The sequence below is a fragment of the Anneissia japonica genome, unplaced genomic scaffold (assembly GCF_011630105.1).
Source record: "Anneissia japonica isolate Jap-2015-1 unplaced genomic scaffold, ASM1163010v1 scaffold1889_len2455224_cov183, whole genome shotgun sequence".
Taxonomy (NCBI): Eukaryota; Metazoa; Echinodermata; class Crinoidea; order Comatulida; family Comatulidae; genus Anneissia; species Anneissia japonica.
In genome coordinates this window covers 1976571-1999029 of record NW_022752980.1, presented here as the reverse complement: position 1 = coordinate 1999029, position 22459 = coordinate 1976571, and the positions used below count along the sequence as shown (strand labels likewise).

The window sequence follows — 22459 nt, the reverse complement described above, 5'->3', positions numbered from 1 at the left end:
GCCATGTAGTACCTTACAAGACCCTGCAAGTCTACCCACAGGCCTACACTTAAATTAGTTTAGAAAACTAGATTGTGATTATTCACCGGACTGTCTTGTCTTGATCCAAAATAATGATTCTCTGTTAAGATAGTATAATAGTACATACTCCAAGTGTCAAAATGCACGTCATCTTGTCGGGATTCAATATTTCGACATTAACCCCGGTATTCTTAAAACGAACTTTAGTCGTAGCTAAAACTTAAAAATTACGTAATTTCGTATTCTTAAAACGAACTTCGACTAGCACTGCGACTAAATGACGCGAACCTCGACTAAAATTATACCTCCGCAGGCCGATTTTTTTACCCAAGCGAAAAGTAGGTGGCGCTATTAACCGAAACGTCATCGGAAGGTCCGAGCTGTCATCGCTTCACTTTTGACGATGCCTCTTGCCCTGTCTCTTATACACATCTAGATGTGTATAAGAGACAGTATATATATCATGGATAGATAAACAGATAACTGGAGACTATAGCTTCCATTTCACTCATTTCATTTTATTTCATTTCGACCATCAAAATTCACATTCAGAAAGATACAAACAATAAATAATAATTCAGGCCGGGGACAGTATATAAAAATAGAAAATATAGAAATTATTATTTCACGAACAGTTCAATGCTATTACTTTTTAATTTGATGTTGAATAACTGACTTTTGAGGAGCGATTTGTAGACAGATTTTTAATTGTCTTCCAACAACCTGGGTATGAAGAATGTTTTAAATCTCACCCTACAAAGCGCTATACAAATGAAATACTAGTTGTGGCTGAGCATCGGGGTAAAATATCGATTGCTCGTAGTAATTTTGAATTCTCTGTAACAAGAACTTAAGAATCCTTCATTTTAAAATTCCATATATCGACCCCTTTTCTAAGATTGCCTCGCATAAAATTCGTTTGGTTTCTAAGCAATTATGTAATGATTTTGATTTTAAGTTGGCTTTTTCTTCATTTAAAATTAAAAATTTGTTTTCTGTGAAGGATCCTATCCCTGTCGGTCTCCGCTCTCGTGTTGTATATAAATTTGTGTGTGCTGGCTGTAATGGCAGCTATGTCGGAGAAACTAGCCGACACTTCTCAACACATGTGCGCGAGCACTTGGCAATGGATAGGAACTCCCACATATTAAAACACCTTGAGAATTCACGCATATGCATGCAAACTTGTATCTTTTTGAATGGGGGGTGTGCAACCAGGCTGGGGACCAGGGGCCGCCCAGGGCCCCCGGTCAGGGTCCAGGGGCCGAAGGGCCGGGAAAAATTTGCTTTCTTACGTCCTAGTACACTAATTTGAAGGCATTTTATCATGTTAATCTCTATATGCCCGTGAACACAGCGATAGGGCCTATCAAAAAATGGAGAAACAAGCAAATTGTTTCCCAAATGAAAAATACTACTGTATAAATTTTTAGGATCTGTCGAAACATGTATGTAACGTAAGGCCTAGCAATGGCTAGGCCTAAAAGTTTTCAGGCATTGCCTGACATGATCGTTCTCAAAAGTATCGTCATATTTTTGGATTTTATTAGTGCTATATTGTGTCATCGATTTGGTAACAAATACTGAATTGTTATCAACATATTTGAGCCTCAGTTTCAGTTAAATCTTAGAAATTACATAGGTGTCCATGGTCCCCAAACACATTCATTACCATTTGAACATGGGTCAGCTAGTTGTGGCTGAGCATCGGGGTAAAATACAGGTGTCGATTGCTCGTAGTACTTTTGAATTCTCTGTAACAAGAACTTAAGAACACGAGGGCGTTCTTCAGAAAGATCATTCATTTCTAGTGGATCATCCTTGATGTTAAATAACCACGCCCTTTGGTCGGTTGTTGGTGGGCCGCTGATTGATACAATATTTGTATCAGGGGGTGCATACCATCCTGTTCGTCCTGAAATAGTAACATTTGAATGTATTATCTTTTATGTGTCTTGTTTGATACTGTTACTTTATGTTTATGTCCTAGGACTATATAAAAACAGATAGTAGTGAAATCTTTATTGCAATCGTCATTATCAGTAAACAAATAAGTCAAATTGAAGTTAAACAATTTAAAGAGTACAAAAAGGACGTCACGAATACAAAACACAAAACAGTTAATACTTACCATTGTCTCCGGTGACAAGTTTCCAGTCTCCAAACCTTATCGCAGCATTAATAGATACGTTAAAAGGACTCATGGCATTAACCCAATCCCTACCACCAGGCACAACCCAAAGAGGGTCAATGTTGTGCAGAATCTCATGTCGTTGAGAGCAAGTTCCATCTCTATTGTTAAAACAAATCAGACCATGTTAGGCATATATTATATAGCATGTACTGAAAGTCCTGGTGCTCAGTTGGCTAAGTTATCTACATAGACAGCAGAAGATTCTGGATTTGAATCCCGGTATTGGGGCGATTTTTTTGTATTAGTATTCACACTCAACACAAGAGAGTATAACGCGTCAAATACAGGGTGCAAATATGTTGTTTAAAAGTCTCATTTTAAGATGTGGAGTTGTCTTTAGTCATGGAAAAATAGGTTTTGGCAATCACCATACGTTCTGTACCTAAACCTAGCCTAGGTGTAATTAGTGTAGGTCTACATGTATATGATCATGTTATGCTCCCAACAAGGAGACTAAGAATATTGGCCTACTTTTAAAGGGATATTAGAATAAAGAAATATTAATTTATTTCTCCGGCTATACTGAGGTTTTCTCTTTCTATACACATAAAATTTGAGTGTCTTTAGTTTTGATATGCGTGAATCCTGTATTAAGCGTTCGTACCTTATAGATCTCCACTGGTTCTTTCCATCTAGAGGTGATTTCGATCCACGTGTGCTTGATCTAGCGATACCTTCGATGATTGTTGGGTACCAATCACTGATGTGATATAGTTCATTGCTCACAGTTCCTTTGACTTTTTCAGAGAGGATTGGACTGTGAACAAATCCGAGCGCTCGCATACCACCCTCGAACATAGACAACTTGAATCCTCGCAATGGCCAATTGTTTCCGGCATCTTGTATACTGCCACCATTATCTTTTGACAAAGGATAATAAGATAATTAATAACCAAGATATCAATCAAGTAAATACTGTTGCATTCCAAATATGAATCCTAATCGGTTACATACAAGAATAAAGCATTTGTTCATTTTAATGAAATTTTACTGTTTAACGTTAAACATTCTAATGAAATTATATTTGTAACATACGGTATTTATTAATTCAGTAAGTCCGGTTTGGTGTTTAAGTTGCCAATTTCACTTTATATATCCGTGTATTATCGACATTAAGTTGTCAGTCCGGTATACACAATATTTTGTCCACGAAAAAAACCGGTACTGTACATTATGCGAAATAACTTTACAGATAAATTTATTTCATATCTTTTGTGTTTATAGGTATACAAAAAAGCAGAGTATGACCATAACATTAAACATACTAATGAAATTATATTTGTAACATATTATATATCCAGTAAGTCCGGTTTGGTTTTTAAGTTGCCAATTTCACTTTATGTATCCGTAATTAAATGTGTCGTGGTTAGGAATATCGAATTTGATAATTAGGCCTAATGCTTGAAAATTTATTAAACTATCATGTTAGATTTTAATATTCTTCTTGGCAAAATTTAAGCAATATATTTTACAGTTCCAAAAAATGAATCCGATCATGTACACTACATTACGACTATTGAAGACACGAAGCAAACACTCACCACTAGAGAAGATTATGACAGTGTTGTCATATGTCCCCTTATTTTTCAACGCTTGTACAACTTGCCCGATACCCTCGTCCAAGCATGATACCATAGCAGCGTAGGTAAGTCTGTCCTCATCTTGAAATATACCGCGGTATGGGTCCTTGTATTCCTCGGGCACCTCAAGAGGAGCGTGGGGTGCTTGGTAGGATAGGTACATGAAGAAAGGCTACGTAAAAATGAAATCGTAAATTATTATTTAGATTCGTGATTATTTCTTATTTCACAGAAAAAAAAAACTGACACCAAAATACGAATATATATACAACTATATAAACTATATATTTGTCTGTGTTTGCCTTTATGGTTTCACCGTGTTAGGTTTGGCTGTTAATTGGATACTGAATATAGAAATAAACGCATTAATTTAGACGTACCGTGTCTTCATCTTGGTTATTTATGATGTCGATTGCTTCGTTAGTGAACACGTGTGTAGAATAAGTACCATTCAACTCCTTTGCTGGTGAGCGGTTACGATGCATGTCGTAGTAAGCAGCAGATGGGAAAGAATGGCTAAAGTGGAACCCCCCACCAAGTAACAGACCTGTAAATTAAATTATGTACACTTTAGTGGATCGTATATTTAAAAAGCTTAATATGAAATGTACAAGTATACTTTCCATTGTTTCATGGCCGAAACGTGCCCCTTAAAGATGTATTCCCTTATTAAGGGTGTCCCATTAATAAGGGTGTCCCCTTAAATAGTGGTGTCCTCTTAATAGAGCCATCCCAAAGGAGGGTTTCTACTGTATCAACAAGTTTGGTATCGAAAAATTGACATATTGATTGATTGATTGATTGGTTGATTGACCAATAATACAAATGATACAATTTAATATTAATCTTTCTGATAATAGATATTATTTTTATTATTTTATTATAATTTCATATGTATAGTGTGCGCTTATTAGTACGATTTTTATGTCAAGAGTTGACAAAGAATACAGGAGTAGCAGAAATATTCGTTTCAATAAATGTTAGTGTTCCTAAAGTCAACATAAATAAATAAAATGGAAGCTAAAGTTTATAGTTATCTGTCTTTCTATATCTGTCTGTCATAAATATATATATATATATATATAGAACTGGAGGTCGCTGGAACAGAATGAGATGTGTATAAGAGACAGCCACGTGTGCTTGATCTAGCGATACCTCGTACACATTACTTCATCCGGTCGGTGTACATGCGTTGATGAAAATACCGATAGACATAAATGTCATCTTTATTATTTATAAATCTCTTGTGTATATAAAATATCAATATTCACCTAAAAAGGTATCGAATCCTCTATTGGTAGGTAGACACGCCTCTTCGAAAAAGCCCAGATGCCATTTACCAATCATATGAGTTGAGTAACCAGCTTCTTTCATCTTCTGAGCTAGTGTCATCTCATCAGTCGGTAGGCAAGCTGGTGCCAATGGATCAAGAACAGCATGTTGCAATCCATAACGAGTCTGAATATTTTATCAAATTTTACATATTATTATTGCTGTTGCTGTTCCTGTTTTAATTAATTAAAAGAAATACCGGTATACAATACCGGTAAAGTATATGCAATATAAACGATAAAGTATATGCAATAATAATAATTTATTAATTGATGTAACGCAAATTTCATTAAAAATATGTTCTGCACATTACAATAAAATATACAAGGATACACATTTAGAATATAAAATAGATAGTTAAAATTATGGGCAGCTGAAATTCTTACATCATATTGAAAGTCAATCATATTGTATCACAATGAAAGTTAAACAATAAAAATTAAAAAATTGATAAGAAGTTTTTGAGGGCTTTTTAGAGTGGCCATTTTCAGATTTGGTAATCCGAAATGATTTCACAAAAAAATCACTGTCGGTCTATTTGACACTACACATGTTACGTTTTGAACACAGCATCCAAACAGTACCGGTATAGGCCTATAGTATTGAACCATTCTTTTCAACTACTGAAACTGTAAAAAAAAATGTATCAACCTGCTTACTTTCCAACCACCACCTACTTAAAAAAAGAAAAATACGCTAGCCGACTAACCGCATTTTATTGTAATAGTTGTATATCTACCAATTCTTCTCGTTTACTGGTTTTTACTTTAATAGTTAACAAAATAAATATATGCAAAGTATTGGTGTTGGAATGGAAATATTATGCAAATAGTCAATGTTTCTTAGCGTCACACGTTTAAATATAACGGTGCATTAAAAATATTACCAATCAGTTCCTAAAAACTAAAGTTAGTACATAAAAAATGCTGTACACTTTACTGCAATTGCACTAATTTGAATATTCACCAAACTGCTATTGTTATCTACATACGGTATACGGTAAACCTATTCTTTAAATTGTCTTCACATTCACATCCTACTTCGGATAGTGACCAAAATTTAAACACTCATATCCACATCATAATAAGGCTGATCGCCAAAATGTAAATGTTCCTTCATCGAGACATGACAAACTAATCTGGGTAGTGTCATTTTAAATCCATTGATTATTATTAGAGATATTTAGGTCTGGGACTTTAAATGACCCTCAAATGCGCACCCGAATTTGGATCGTCACCAATAATTTATTTCTTGTAACTTGGTTAAACTTTCACGAAAGGTCCATTCAGATAAGTTGGTTATTTTTTTAAATATCTGGTCTGGGACGTTTTTTTTTCTAAATGGTTCTCATACCAAAATTTAATTCCCTCATCCTTAGGTCATACCTAACAATCCCTGTAACTTCTATTTAGATCATTATTTCGAATACAAAAAAAAACAAATGAAAACACCAAAACGTGACACACACGCACACACCCCACACAAACTTACACGACTGAAAACATATATCTCCTGGGGGAGATAATAATGCGGTTTGGTACAGCGATTTCTTTCAAGTTCTGAACCTCGTGCTTAAAATAAACACATTTTATACATTATCAATTCCCGACTCAAAATGTTCTATAGCCTGACTCCACTACAAACTGATATTTGAATACACTACCGAAATAATAAAGTAAAGAACTAATGACAGGGAATTGATTAAAAATTATAATACACAGGGAATTAATTAAAATTATAATAATATAACACGCTACGGTATTGCTTGACATTCCACTGTGAAGGGGCCCGTCGACACCGACTATAAAAATGCATGGGCCCCCGGGACACACTCTCCTCCCCAGGCCCACGTCTCGTCGTTACGCCACTGGGTCTCCTAACTATGCATTAGAGCTACTTCTATAATGTACAAAATTGACTTAAACAGATAATTTTATTACCTGATATCTACCGGTCATTAACTGGGATCTAGTTGGTGAACAGACTGGTTGTACGTAGTAGTTTTCCAACTTTACCCCTTCGCCCGCCAATTGATCAAGCACCGGTGTGTCAAAAAGCGATCCATGATAGCCGACGTCTCTGTAGCCATGATCGTCTGACAGAATCACAATAACGTTGGGTTTAGTTTTCTTATCTTTAGCCTGGATGAGGTTGAGTGTGAAATATAAAACTAGAAAAATAAGTACTCCTCGTGCTGCCATCTTCACAGGTCGATGTCTCTATCGATAGTGATATACAGGTGAAATGTGTCAGCTATATAACAAACAAGGAAATCGGAAGAAAGCCACCCCTGTCATAAGCCATCCCTGTCAAAAGCCACCCAAAAAATGATTATAATTGTAAGTTGGGGTGCACAATGAGGTGTTTGTCTTGATGTTAGGCTACAATAGGTGTTGGCTGTAGTGCTATGAGTTTTTTGTATCAGACCTCTTTTATTCTTTTGTGTATTATGAATTAGAAACTGGGTGTGGCCTACCTAGGCATATGCAAACATCATAACTTCTCTTAATTTTCTTTTTCCGTCGATTAAATTAAAAGTGAAGTAATTTTCACTGCTCTCCGATTCGTTTACAGTTCTAGTTCACTGTTCTCATTTTCTTTTATTGCAAACAACACAAAGATTAAAGTATCACTTCCAGTGTATTGATGACAATTATTCACAAATAAATATTTGTTTTTTCTTTCTTTTTTTAACATTTTTTCATTACTATTGATATATACTATAACATATTATTTCCCTTTCTTTTTTATTATCAATGACGAATATCTATTGATTACTCTTTACTTATTTATTAAGTATTTATTTTATTTAACATAAAATAATGTAATATTTTCACTTCCATACTGGAATTGATGACAATTACTCACAAATAAATATTTGTTTTTTCCATACTGGAATTGATGACAATTACTCACAAATAAATATTTGTTTTTTTCTTTCTGTTTTAAAGATTTTTTCATTACTATCTATATATACTATTAATACTGCCGTGATTCGGAAGAACGCATTATAAGCCAAAATCATAGTTTTAAGATATTGATCAAAACGTGTTTCTTGTTAGCCTTTTGTTATGGAAATGAATTATATTGAATTTTTTGTGTAAATGTACAAACTACACAACAGGAAAACATACTAAAGTACTTTTTATATATATATTTTTTCTATAACCCAGTCAAAATGCCCTCCCCCCGCCCCCCCCCCCCTATAAGAGACAGAAAATATATAATGTCTGGAGATTTTTGTATGATCGGAAATGCAAAAAAAGGAGGGAAGAAGGATGGGAAAGAGAATGTTTATCCAGTACCCGACCGAGTTACATTTTCTCGCAATTCATATTGGCGGATCTGGGGGAGGGGGTCGTTGGTCCTTACCCCTCTCTTGGGCAACAAAAAAAAATGGCAAAAAGAAACGAATTCTAGACCTACCCTTTCAGGACCCGTGAGCTGATTTTTTTTTTTTTTTTGCTATTAGAAAATTCGAATTTTGAAGAACATTTTTTTAAAACACACTTCAAATGTCGGGAAAACTCATTTCCCGCCAGCTAGGAATCAAAATTTTCCCTGGGAAGAACTACAGGACTCTCCACCAAGAAGTGTGTAAATGGGCACGTAATGATTCTGCGCCTGTATGTCTGTCTCTTATACACATCTAGATGTGTATAAGAGACAGATATGGGGCTGGGGGTATCACACCAAGTCATAAATTACTAACCGGGAAAATTATTACCTTTGCCCCCCCCCCCGACCCAAGACCCCTGTTACGCGCCTGCTAAGTGCCCCCCCCCCACTTTGAAAAACGTTCCGCCGGCCCTGTACAATACAATCTGGTTAAGCCTATGCCCCTTCAAAGTTTCACGCCAATCAGGAAACTAATACATACCCATGTAAAGTCGGTCGAATCCACGATTGGGCAATCGTGATCGCTACGAATTACACCACAATAAGTTTCCCAGTAGGTGTATTTACACCTTTGTTGGTTCTTTTAAATAGTACAATATCCACTGCATTAAAATATTTTACTGTACATGGTAATTAATTTGTAAACTACCATGTAGAAAAAGATCAAAGGAGAGGATATTCTGTTAAATTAAACTTTATTTATGAGTTACATATTCAAAGGTTTACACTTAAGTAACTTACAAACGTCACAAATTTTATTTTTAGCCAAGAGGCTTATGATAGTTAAATTTCTATACGTATGCATGGGCAACATGTATTGTCATCAACATATTGTATAGGCAATAACGTATCAAATACAGTGTAATAATAATAATATTGATAATAATCAGAATAATAATAATAATAATAATAATAATAAAAATAATAATAATAATAATAATAATAATAATAATAATAATAATAATAATAATAATAATAATAATAATAATAAAATAATAATAATAATAATAATTCCGTTGAAAAAAAAAAAAAAAAACATTCTCTATCCAGAAAAAAGTGCAGCATGTTAAGGACGCCTTAAAATTGAACGGTTATTGCACGAGAGACATCCAAACGCCAATACACTTTTTATTTTTATAATTAAGAACCAGAAAAAATTTTGCCCAGGCTCAGAGTTCTTATTTTTTGTCCGTTTTCAGGCTCAAAATGTTCTAATTTTTGCTTATGTTACACACTTTTCAAACATAAAAAAATTATTATTGTACACTACTTAAATGTAGGTAGGTGGCGCCGCCAAAAATGGTCTCTGGAAAAAAGGCCCTAAAAAATGGCCACAGAAAAAAAGGCCCCTGTAAAAATGGCCCTAAATGACAGGTAGGTACCGTACACCTACTGTACTACATTATTGAGGGTACTACATAGTCGCACATACTGCACATAAGGTAGATATAATTTTCTGGTTTTTCTAGTTTTTTTAAATAAAAATCTCATTTGACATTGTACCTTAGCCTCAATTTGTTCTTATTTTGTTCTTTTTTTCATTTTCAGCCTCAGTGTTACATTTTCAGCCTCAGTGTTATTATAAAATGTGTTCTTATCAACAACGAAAAAGTGTAGGCAAGATGATACGGAATCTAGAAAGTCTGTATGTTTACCATATTTGGTACAATTTTTACATCGTATTCAACGCATTCTACAAGCCCATATTAAAGTATTTCATAGTGCACCCAACAAACAATCCCGGACTCTCCTATACACAAGGATAATTAGCAGCACAGAGCCAACCATGAGTTTATTGCATTCCATGCGAGTGTGGAAAAGTTCACATTGGTAAAACAGGAAGTGATATCCGTACAAGGCTCTCTCAAGGAACACTAAGGCATGTCAGGACAGGGGAAACAACAAAAGTTATCTATAGTCATGCACTCCCAAAAGCAACAACAGCGTGTATGTTAATGGGATTAAGCTGAACTGATAGTCACTATACCATCTTGGCATTCCATGGAGACGACCAGAGAAGCTATAGAAATTCACAAACACACGATATACCTACAGTAAATCAAGATTCTGTACCGGATTTGTCATCAACGATATTTGGTTGTCATGTTTAATCAAACCTAAACAAAAGCAACACATTTCCCACCACACTGGAAATCATGCCATTGTTTGGTTTTCCTTTCACTAAGCTAGAAACAATGCCAATGTCTTGGCTTTCCAGCTACGCCCACCCTTAAGCAAAGACTGTAATTTGTATTTAGCCTTTTCACACGTAGTCTCAGTTATTGTACCTATTCTTAACGCTGACCATTCTTCGATAAGATAGTATAGTAATACTCCAAGTGTCGAAATGCACGCCATCGTGTCGGAATTTAATATTTCATCATCAGGAACCATTCCTGACATAATTAATGTCGAAATATTGAATCCCGACACGATGGCGTGCATTTCGATATTTACAGTATGTATTATACAGGGTACTATCTTATCTGACCATTCTCTACCAAATAATTGCCGCCTACTAAGGATGCTTAAAATCTAGTACCAATGTCGAATTTGATCCGTTACAATTCGGATTCGTTACTAATGGGAGAGGAACTACTATGGCCGCCGTAACGGTAACGATGTGATTAATTATCGTGTAAATCAAGGCTTCTCTGTATTTTCCTGCTCACTTGGTGCAGAAGGTGCCTTCGATGCTATACCTCACGATATAATTTTTGAAAAGTTAAATAATAAGATACATAATGAATGGTGGCAATGTTTATATTCTTGGTATACCAACCTTACTGTGTATATTAAATTGAAGAACCGCATAGGCCGCCAACTTTTCTTTAAGGTAAAAGGCAAGGAGGTTTATCTTCACCTTTTATTTTTAACTTATTCTGTAAAGATTTGGTTTAAGAGCACGCAGTGGATCCGGTGTGGTATTGTTATTGCAAATTCAAGCTTCAATGTCTTCTGCTACGCTGATGATTTATTACTTGTAGACTCGCATCAACTGATATATCATCGGTGTGTTAAACAAAGGGACGTCAAGTTTAGCTTCCAAAAGGCAAAATTAATGTTTTAATAGCAACATGCGATAGTTCCTGATTTGCACGAAATCACCTCGAGTTGCGGTCACCATAACAACAAAGATGGCGCCACCCTGGCTCGGGATCAATTATAATAGTCTATAATTATAGTTCTCCAAATAAAGCAAATTTCCAGTGACTGCTCAAATTCTCTATCGTTATATGTTAACGACTAATGTAGTTATTATTATAGAAAATTAATTAAGCAAATGATTATTATGAATTATGACGAAAAATATTCATCCGCGTTATTGGATCTCTAACATTTTGTCTGCTATTAAAATGAGCTCTTTTCATTGGTTAGTTTGATAGTCGTTGCTTGCCAGTCGTCTTCAGCTGAACTAAAACTAGGACTTGATTTAGTCGTAGCTGTTCCCTGGTCGTAGTTAGAACTTCGACTACGTTGTTTATGAATACAAATATAAGTTGAAACTGGGACTAAATGAAGTTCTAGTTCAAAGTTCGTTTTAAGAATACGGGCGTTAATGCTTTTCAGCATCGACTTTTCGAATATTTTAACACATAATATTGACAATAATTATAATTATTATTATTATTATTATTACTATTATTAAATAATAATATTAATATTTATAATAATAATAACAATAATAATAATAATAATAATAATAATAATAATAATAATAATAATAATAATAATAATAATAATAATAATAATAATAATAATAATAATAATAATAATAACTTGTAAAAAAAGTGAATTTCAGTTTAGTTTTTAAGTCCATAATCCATGCAGGGGGTGTTTTATTTTGTTATAAATTTTAATATTGCATATTTAATTTGTTGTATATATTTTAGGCCTTTATATTTCTTGAATCTTAATTTATACAGTTATATATATATATAGATGATTTGTGGTTGTTCATCCTAGATCTGAAAGTGAGTACTGAATTGTAACTCGCCCAATATTATATACAGTACCTCATATACTGCAACAATGCAACAGATCTAGGATGAACAACCACATATATATTATTTCTACTTCTGTACATTTTATTATATTCATTGTTTTCTAAACTGTATTTAATAGTCATTATGATATCATGCGTTATATTATTTAAACTCATACATATACCTTCATATTTCTACAATTTATTTTCTATTCCACAATTATTTTAATTATATAGTACCTTATATTACAATCTTACTATATTTTATTTTCTGTTACTGTTTACTGTAGTTAAATAAGTCTTAGCATTAAGCTGGTTCAATCGCTTACATAATTATTTGCCGACATCTTATCATGGTTTAATTGTAATTACATTTCCCATTAACTTGTCACTGAACTTATATTTTGTGGTCCAATCAACTAATTGTATCGTTAAATCGATTCTGATTTGTTAATGTCATTTATTATTCTTTATGTATATGTAAGATCTTCAAAGTGTTCTCACTTTAACGTTAAAGATAGCAGGAGCTATCGAAATATCCGTTTGATTTTGTTGGAGCTTAGTAAATTGGTGTTCCGCAAATCAACTTTCAATGATTACACACCATTTTTCAGTATTCACACTCAACACCAGAGAGTATAACGCGTCAACTACAAGGTGAAAATATGTTGCTTATTTAAAAGTCTTATTTTAAGATGTGGAGTTGTATTTAGTCATAAAAAAAATAGGTTTTGGCAATCACCATACGTTCTGTACCTAAACCTAGCCTAGGTGTAATTAGTGTAGGTCTACATGTATATGATCATGTTATGCTCCCAACAAGGAGACTAAGAATATTGGCCTACTTTTAAAGGGATATTAGAATAAAGAAATATTAATTTATTTCTCCGGCTATACTGAGGTTTTCTCTTTCTATACACATAAAATTTGAGTGTCTTTAGTTTTGATATGCGTGAATCCTGTATTAAGCGTTCGTACCTTATAGATCTCCACTGGTTCTTTCCATCTAGAGGTGATTTCGATCCACGTGTGCTTGATCTAGCGATACCTTCGATGATTGTTGGGTACCAATCACTGATGTGATACAGTTCATTGCTCACAGTTCCTTTAACTTTTTCAGAGAGGATTGGACTGTGAACAAATCCGAGCGCTCGCATACCGCCCTCGAACATAGACAACTTGAATCCTCGCAATGGCCAATTGTTTCCGGCATCTTGTATACTGCCACCATTATCTTTCGATAAAGGATAATAAGATACGGTAATTAATAACCAAGATGTCAATCAAGTACTGTTGCATTCCCAATAAGAATCCTAATCGGTTACATACAAGAATAAAACATTTGTTCCTTTTAAAGAAATTTTACTGTTTAACATTAAACATTCTAATGAAATTGTATTTGTAACATATTAATTCATTCAGTAAGTCCGGTTTGGTGTTTAAGTTTCCAATTTCACTTTATATGTCCGTGTATTATCTACATTAAGCAGTCGGTCCGGTATACACAATATTTTGTCCACGAAAAAAGCCGGTACTGTACACTATTCGAAATAACTTTACAGATAAATTTATTTCATATCTTTTGTGTTTATAGGTATACAAAAAAGGCAGAGTATTACTATAGAGAAAATATATTTTTTCTCTATGGTGTGATTTTTTTTTCACTATGGTATCTGTCTCTTATACACATCTAGATGTGTATAAGAGACAGTATATATATATATCATGAATAGATAGACAAATAACTATAAATTATAGCTTCCATTTCACTCATTTCATTTATTTATTCGACCATAAAAATTCAAATTCAGACAATTAAATTCAAACAATAAATAATAATTCAGGCCGGGGACAGTTAAAATATAGAAATTACTATTTCACGAAGTGTTCAATGCTATTACTTTTTAATTTGATGTTGAATAATTGACTTTTGGGGGAGCGATTTATAGACAGATTTTTAATTGTCTTCCAACAACCTTGATATGAGACATGTTTTAAATCTCACCTTACAACGCGCTATACAAATGAAATACTAAATTGTTATCAACATCTTTGAGCATTAGTCTTAGTTAAATCCTAGAGATTACATAGGTGTCCATGGTCCCCAAACACATTCATTACCATTTGAACATGGGTCAGCTAGTTGTGGCTGAACATCGGGGTAAAATACAGGTGTCGATTGCTCGTAGTAATTTTGAATTCTCTGTAACAAGAACTTAAGAACACGAGGGCGTTTTTCAGAAAGATCATTCATTTCTAGTGGATCATCCTTGATGTTAAATAACCACGCCCTTTGGTCGGTTGTTGGTGGGCCGCTGATTGATGCAATATTGGTATCAGGGGGTGCATACCATCCTGTTCGTCCTGAAATAGTAACATTTGGATGTATTATTTTTTATGTGTCTTGTTAGATGCTGTTACTTATGTTTATATCCTAGGACTATATAGTAACAGATAGTAGTGAAATCTTTATTGCAATCGTCATTATCAGTAAACAAATAAATCAAATTGAAGTTGAACAATTTAAAGAGTACAAAAAGGACGTCACGAATACAAAACACAAAACAGTGTATAATTACCATCGTCTCCGGTGAGAAGTTTCCAGTCTCCAAACCTTATCGCAGCATTAATAGATACGTTGAAAGGACTCATGGCATTAACCCAATCCCGACCACCAGGCACAACCCAAAGAGGGTCAATGTTATGCAGAATCTCATGTCGTTGAGAGCAAGTTCCATCTCTATTGTTAAAACAAATCAGACCATGTTAGGCTTATATTATATATCATCGGTGAGTCGGATGGCCGAGGGGGGGGGGGGCCCCCCACTTTTTGGCAAAGAATATATGTCTGGAGATTTTTGTATGATCGGAAAGAAATGCAAGAAAAGAAGGAGGAAAAGGATGGGAAAGAGAATGTTTATCCAGTCCCCGACCGAGTTACATTTTCTCGCAATTCACATTGCGGATCTGGGGAAGGGGTGATGGGTCCTGACCCCTCCCTTGGGCAACAAAAAAAAAAGAAAAAAAAGAATTCTAGACCTACTTTTTCAGAACCCGTGAGCTGATTTTTTTTTTTTTTTTTTTTTTTTTTGGACCTGTGAGCTTTTTTTTTTTTTTTTTTTTTTTTATGTTACAATAAGAAAATTAGAATTTTGAAGAACATAAAAGTCATTAAAACACACTTCAAATGTCGGGAAAGCCAATTTCCCACCATCTAGGAATCAAAATTTTCTCGGGGGAAAACCAGAACCCCCTTTCTTTTTGGGATTTATAGATTCATTGAAAAAAAGAATACGTATCCAACTACTCAATTTTTTTTTATGTATGTATACACACATAAGGCCTATCTACTGTAATAACAATGAGAAAAAATTACCTGACAGTTTTCAAGAGGGGAAAACCTTGAATTTTGAAGAACTTGTAATTAAGACACCTCAGAAAAGCTCAATTCCCGCCATCTAGGAATCAAAATTTTTTTCCGGGGGAGAACACCCGACCCCCTTCTTTTCATTTGGAGCTTATCGATTCATTGAAAAAAGAATACGTATATGCAACTAATAATTTTTTTTTTATGTATGTATACACACATGACCGGCCAATTTACTGTAATAAGAATGAGAAAGTTTACCTGACCGTTTTCAAGAGGGGGGAAAACCTTGAATTTTGCAGAACAAAGTCATTAGACACCTAGCTCAAAAGTCGAGAAAGGTCATTTCCCGCCATCTAGAAATCAAAATTTTCCCGGGGAAGGACCAACAAACACTCTTCAAGACGTTCTAATTCAGTGGCACTCATAACGGAGTGGACAACGGGAATTGCTGGTACCGGGTCACCGGGTAGCACAGACACGAAGGGACCCTTAGGGGCGAAGATAGTCATTGATCGAGTTCCTAGTCCACATATCAAGCGCCCTGAGTATCTTATATTAGATGGATATGTGCGCTATATAAATCTACACTATTATCATTATTATTATTATTATTATTATTATTATTATTATTATTATTATTATTATTATTATTATTATTATTATTATTATTATTATTATTATTATTATTATTATTATTTATTAATTATTATTATTATTATTATTATTATTATTACACTGTATTTGATACGTTATTGCCTATACAATATGTTGATGACAATACATGTTGCCCATGCATACGTATAGAAATTTAACTATATTATTATTATTATTATTATTATTATTATTATTATTATTATTATTATTACACTGTATTTACGTTATTGCCTATACAATTATTATTATTATTATTATTATTATTATTATTATTATTATTATTATTATTATTATTATTATTATTATTATTATTATGTACTGAAAGTGCTAGTGCTCAGTTGGCTGTTATCTACATAGACAGCAGAAGATTCTGGATTTGAATCCCGGTATTGGGGCGATTTTGGTATTAGTATTCACACTCAACACCAGAGAGTATAACGCGTCAACTACAAGGTGAAAATATGTTGCTTATTTAAAAGTCTTATTTTAAGATGTGGAGTTGTATTTAGTCATAAAAAAAATAGGTTTTGGCAATCACCATACGTTCTGTACCTAAACCTAGCCTAGGTGTAATTAGTGTAGGTCTACATGTATATGATCATGTTATGCTCCCGGAACAAGGAGACTAAGAATATTAGCCTACATTCAAAGGGATATTAGAAAAATTAAATATTAATTTATTTCTCCGGCTATACTGAGGATTTGTTTTGCGTGAATCCTGTATTAAGTGTTCGTACCTTATAGATCTCCACTGGTTCTTTCCATCTAGAGGTGATTTCGATCCACGTGTGCTTGATCTAGCGATACCTTCGATGATTGTTGGGTACCAATCACTGATGTGATACAGTTCATTGCTCACAGTTCCTTTAACTTTTTCAGAGAGGATTGGACTGTGAACAAATCCGAGCGCTCGCATACCGCCCTCGAACATAGACAACTTGAATCCTCGCAATGGCCAATTGTTTCCGGCATCTTGTATACTGCCACCATTATCTTTCGATAAAGGATAATAAGATACGGTAATTAATAACCAAGATGTCAATCAAGTACTGTTGCATTCCCAATAAGAATCCTAATCGGTTACATACAAGAATAAAACATTTGTTCCTTTTAAAGAAATTTTACTGTTTAACATTAAACATTCTAATGAAATTGTATTTGTAACATATTAATTCATTCAGTAAGTCCGGTTTGGTGTTTAAGTTTCCAATTTCACTTTATATGTCCGTGTATTATCTACATTAAGCAGTCGGTCCGGTATACACAATATTTTGTCCACGAAAAAAGCCGGTACTGTACACTATTCGAAATAACTTTACAGATAAATTTATTTCATATCTTTTGTGTTTATAGGTATACAAAAAAGGCAGAGTATTACTATAGAGAAAATATATTTTTTCTCTATGGTGTGATTTTTTTTTCACTATGGTATTGGGCCTAAACCTGATTCTAGTGTCTATGCGCATTTTTGTAGGTAAAACGGGGTTAAAGTTGTCTCGTGGTTAAGGTATCGAATTTGATAATTAATGCTTGAAAATTTATTGAACTATCGTATCAGATTTTAAACTCCGTCTTGGAAAAACCATATATTTTACAGTTCCAAAAAATGAATCTGATCATGTACACTACATTACGACTATTGAAGACACGAAGCAAACACTCACCACTAGAGAAGATTATGACAGTGTTGTCATATGTCCCCTTATTTTTCAACGCTTGTACAACTTGCCCGATACCCTCGTCCATGCATGATACCATAGCAGCGTAGGTAAGTCTGTCCTCATCTTGAAATATACCGCGGTATGGGTCCTTGTATTCCTCTGGCACCTCAAGAGGAGCGTGGGGTGCTTGGTAGGATAGGTACATGAAGAAGGGCTACGTAAAAATATAATCGTAAATAATTATTTAGATTCATGTTTATTTCTTTTTCCACAGAAAAATAAACCGTGACACTGATATGCGAATATGTAGACAAAAACTATATAGTTTTCTGTGTTTTCTTTTATGGTTTCACCGTGTTAGGATGGGTGTTAATTGGATACTGAATATATAATTAAACGCATTAATTTAGACGTACCGTGTCTTCATCTTGGTTGTTTATGATGTTGACAGCTTCGTCAGTGAACGCGTATGTAGAATAAGTACCATTCAAATCCTTTGCTGGTGAGCGGTTACGATGCAAGTCGTAGTAAGCAGGGGCTGGGAAAGAATGGCTAAAGTGGAACCCTCCACCAAGTAACAGACCTGTGAATTAAATTATGCATTACTTTATTTGGTCCTATATTTAAAAAGTTGCATAGTATGTCTAATACTTAAAGTATATGAATACAGTAGAACCTCCATTAAGGGAATATGGTTGGCCGTAGTGTTAAAATGTATACATTCCATCGTTTTCCATCCGAGTTCCGTATTACTTTGTTTTTCTACATTGTAGCCCTAAATATGTTGTAGTTCCTATTTTTTAAAGAAATTATGGGTGCTTATTTGTTGTGTTATTTATTTAGGAAAAAAAAGTAGAACCCTAAAAAATGCTTCTAATTTCTCCCTTTTTTTCTTAACAAACGGAGAGCATTAGATACCGGTATTGATCTACAGTATATATAAAATATCGATATTTACCTAAAAATGTATCAAATCCTCTGTTGGTCGGAAGACACGCCTCTTCGAAAAAGCCCAGATGCCATTTACCAATCATATGCGTTGAGTAACCAGCTTCTTTCATCTTCTGAGCTAGTGTCACCTCATCAGTCGGTAGGCAAGCTGGTGCCAATGGGTCGAGAACAGCATGTTGCAGTCCATAACGAATCTGAATAATTGATCAAATTTTATTATATTATTATTATTAATATTATTATTGATATTGCTGTTGTATTCATTATTACCCATAAATGATAAAATATATACAAAAATAATAATAATTTATTAATTTATATTGTGCAAATTCCATTAAAAATATGTTCAAATGCGTATTACAATAAAATAGACAGGAATACAAATTTACAATATGAAAGGTACGGTAGTTAAAATTAGCTAAAAATTCACACAACATATTGAAAGTCAATTATATTATTGCATCACAATAAAAGTTAATCAATAAAATTAAAAACTTCACACCACATAAAAATGAGTTTTCATTACTTATTAAAAACGTAAATAATAGTAGGCCTAATAGTAAACAATATTATTAATAATGATGTGGTTTGGTGCAGTGATTTCGTTCAAGTTCTGAACAACGTGATTGTGGCGTTTGAGACGCATGCTGACCATTCTCTGTCGATTAAGTTTGCCTCAGCTTGCACCGGTGATGGGTTATGAAGTGGTATAATTGGCTTCAATAAAAAAATAACAAATAAATAAAATAAAAAATCGGCCGCTTCTCGTCAATATAAAATCTTAACATAAACCCATAACTTAAGATAAAACATGTAAATATAACAATATTCAAAATAATAATAACAATAATATTAATAAAAAATTTGAGTTAATATGGATGTTAATATGGATGACTGGTCTTGCGGTCCGCAAATTCCATGAGCTATATTTATAGTAATAACCAATGCATTGACACTTGTTTCTCTTTATTTCTATAAACCAAGGCAAGCACGAATTCAGTATATTTAAATCTATCCATTGTTTATTATACTGAATAATTTCAACGGATGAATCGTTCCAATAAAAAGTATCTAATAAAAATAATAATAGAAAATATCTAAATGACCTCGTCTTCATATTATTATAACTTACGGTATTTCTTAATTGTTTAAAACAACCACGCGTTAGATAGACAAAACCGTGCTTGTGGATGAAAAAAGCAAAAATGCGTAGTGACTTTAGGGTATCACTTCCCAGTGGCACCAATGTGGTGCACCAAGGTCCTTATCGAAAATAGTTGCCTTGATCCAGCCGTCGAGGTGTTTTTGGCTGCGTCCTGGCCATACCATCTCGTCAGGGACATTCCCTACCCCTTCCCTGTCGGGTACATCAGCATTCCTCCCATCCGGAAAATTCTGGCGCACCACTTTCTTTCTCGCTCCAAGGTTCTTTACTGAACTCATAAGTCTAACTATATCATTATCGTGTCATTGGACTTTCCATTATGAATTATGTCTAGTGTCGTATTTTTATATTCATTTTATTGAGCAAACTTCACTGAAGCTGTAATTATAATAGTATTAATAATAACGATTGTTATTAAGTCTATTATATAAAGCTATAATACTGATGATGTTTTTTTATGATTCAGAATGTCTCTTCAGTGGCGAAACGCCTATGGAACATTGGGGAGAGGAAATGCAGCCCCAGGCACAGTTCAAAGGGGCCATGGAGGGCCCTCCTCTAATAAATAGACCCATAACTTCAAATTAAAACAATCTAACGCCACGTTTTTAACTCACAAATGTCCTAGGTGGACTCACATTACAACACTTTTTTTGTACAATATCATTTCCCGACTCAAGATGTTCTACAGCTTTGCTCCACTACAAACTGACATTTAAATACACTACAGAAAAGTAAAGGGCTAAATCACAACAAAAAAAATCAAATTAAGAACAATTGTAACACGCTACAGTATTGTTTGGGTCGGGAAATGACATTCCAATGTGAATGGGATTCCTTGCAATCGGTTACTAAAATGCATGCGCCACACTCTATGGCATTAGACCACCCCTACACTTCTCGTCCCCAGGACCCATGACTCGTCGTTGCGCCACTGGGTATACATTAGAGCTACATCTATAATATTACAAAATTGACTTAAACAGATAATGTTATTACCTGATATCTACCGGTCATTAATTGGGATCTAGTCGGTGAACAGATTGGTTGTACGTAGTAGTTTTCCAACTTTACCCCTTCAGCCGCCAATTGATCAAGCACCGGTGTGTCAAATAACGATCCATGATAGCCGACGTCTCTGTAGCCGTGATCGTCTGACAGGATTACAATAACGTTGGGTTTAGTTTTCTTATATTTAGCCTGGATGAGGTGGAGAGCAAAATATAAAATTAGAAAAATAAGTACTCCTCGTGCTGCCATCTTCACAGGTCGAAGTCTCTATCGATAGTGATATACAAGTGAAATGTGTCAGCTTTTTAACAATCAAAACACAATAACCAAATTAAAAAGTCGTACAATACAATCCGGTTAAGCCTACGCCCCTTCAAAGTTTCACGCCAATCAGGAAAGTAAGCACAACTATTTTGTTTCAGTTGCTATCCGCAGAGGGACGGCCTTATGTGCGGAAGGATATTCAGATAAAGTCGATTCGGATATACAGGTACGATGACCAATCGTGATTGCTACGAATTACACCGCAGTAATTTTCCAAATAGGCCTATTCACACCTTTGTTAGGTCTTTTAAATAGCACAATATCCGCTGCATTAAAATATTTTACGTAGTAATTAATTTGTAAACTGCCAGAGGATATTCTGGTAAATTAAACTTTATTCATGAGTTACGTATTTAAAGGTTTACACTGAAGTAACTTACAAATGTCACAAACTTTATATTTAGCCAGCCTTATGATAGTTAGTTGTTTAGGTATCGTCATCAGGTATTGTCATCAATAAACTGTAGGCAACAGCGTATCAAATACAGTATAAATAATAATTCCATTGTCGTTTTACTCCCCAAGCATTGTCTCACGTCATATGTTTGTATGCTTGTCTTTTCCGGTATATTATGTTAAAATTGTTTTACTTGTTTATTTATTCAGCTTTAAGCACTAGGGCCAGGGATATGCCAAACAGTGAACTAAATCACTCTTCAAAAGTGGCAATGGGGCTATATGGACCAGTACACCGGGGCAACCCCTACTCATCTCGAAAGATGTACTGGGTTCTTTAAAGTACACAAGATTGTGTACACTGGGCCTACGGCTTATAGTCCTTATCAGAGAAGACCTTTCCACCTCCAGAGAAC

The 22459-nt window shown here is 34.3% G+C and overlaps 2 protein-coding genes across 2 annotated transcripts; both read right to left on the bottom strand.

Annotated features, from left to right (window-relative positions):
* Positions 1-518: 518 nt before the first annotated feature.
* LOC117122493 (arylsulfatase B-like) lies at positions 519-7423 on the bottom strand. The gene is made up of 7 exons (XM_033268080.1): positions 7068-7423; positions 5067-5253; positions 4176-4342; positions 3757-3967; positions 2820-3075; positions 2153-2313; positions 519-1936 (listed from the first exon to the last, which is right to left on the bottom strand). The coding sequence occupies exons 1-7, from the start codon at positions 7326-7328 to the stop codon at positions 1656-1658; spliced, it is 1524 nt and encodes a 507-aa protein (XP_033123971.1). The 5' UTR covers positions 7329-7423; the 3' UTR covers positions 519-1655.
* A 6847-nt stretch (positions 7424-14270) lies between these two features.
* Positions 14271-21624, bottom strand: LOC117122492 (arylsulfatase B-like). Its single transcript, XM_033268079.1, has 7 exons — positions 21312-21624; positions 19155-19341; positions 18613-18779; positions 18200-18410; positions 17273-17528; positions 15091-15251; positions 14271-14875 (listed from the first exon to the last, which is right to left on the bottom strand). The coding sequence occupies exons 1-7, from the start codon at positions 21570-21572 to the stop codon at positions 14595-14597; spliced, it is 1524 nt and encodes a 507-aa protein (XP_033123970.1). The 5' UTR covers positions 21573-21624; the 3' UTR covers positions 14271-14594.
* Between the last annotated feature and the right edge of the window lie 835 nt (positions 21625-22459).

What these genes read in the sequence shown, in the direction of transcription:
- LOC117122493 (XM_033268080.1), bottom strand. Translation starts at nt 7,328, where the DNA reads ATGGCAGCACGAGGAGTACTTATTTTTCTAGTTTTATATTTCACACTC. An exon ending in AACCAGTGGAGATCTATAAG is followed by an intron (nt 2,314 to 2,819) that starts GTACGAACGCTT and finishes TTTTAACAATAG; the next exon opens with AGATGGAACTTGCTCTCAAC. An exon ending in ACTTGTCACCGGAGACAATG is followed by an intron (nt 1,937 to 2,152) that starts GTAAGTATTAAC and finishes TTACTATTTCAG; the next exon opens with GACGAACAGGATGGTATGCA.
- LOC117122492 (XM_033268079.1), bottom strand. Translation starts at nt 21,572, where the DNA reads ATGGCAGCACGAGGAGTACTTATTTTTCTAATTTTATATTTTGCTCTC. An exon ending in AGGATTTGATACATTTTTAG is followed by an intron (nt 18,780 to 19,154) that starts GTAAATATCGAT and finishes TTTAATTCACAG; the next exon opens with GTCTGTTACTTGGTGGAGGG. An exon ending in ACAACCAAGATGAAGACACG is followed by an intron (nt 18,411 to 18,612) that starts GTACGTCTAAAT and finishes ATTTTTACGTAG; the next exon opens with CCCTTCTTCATGTACCTATC.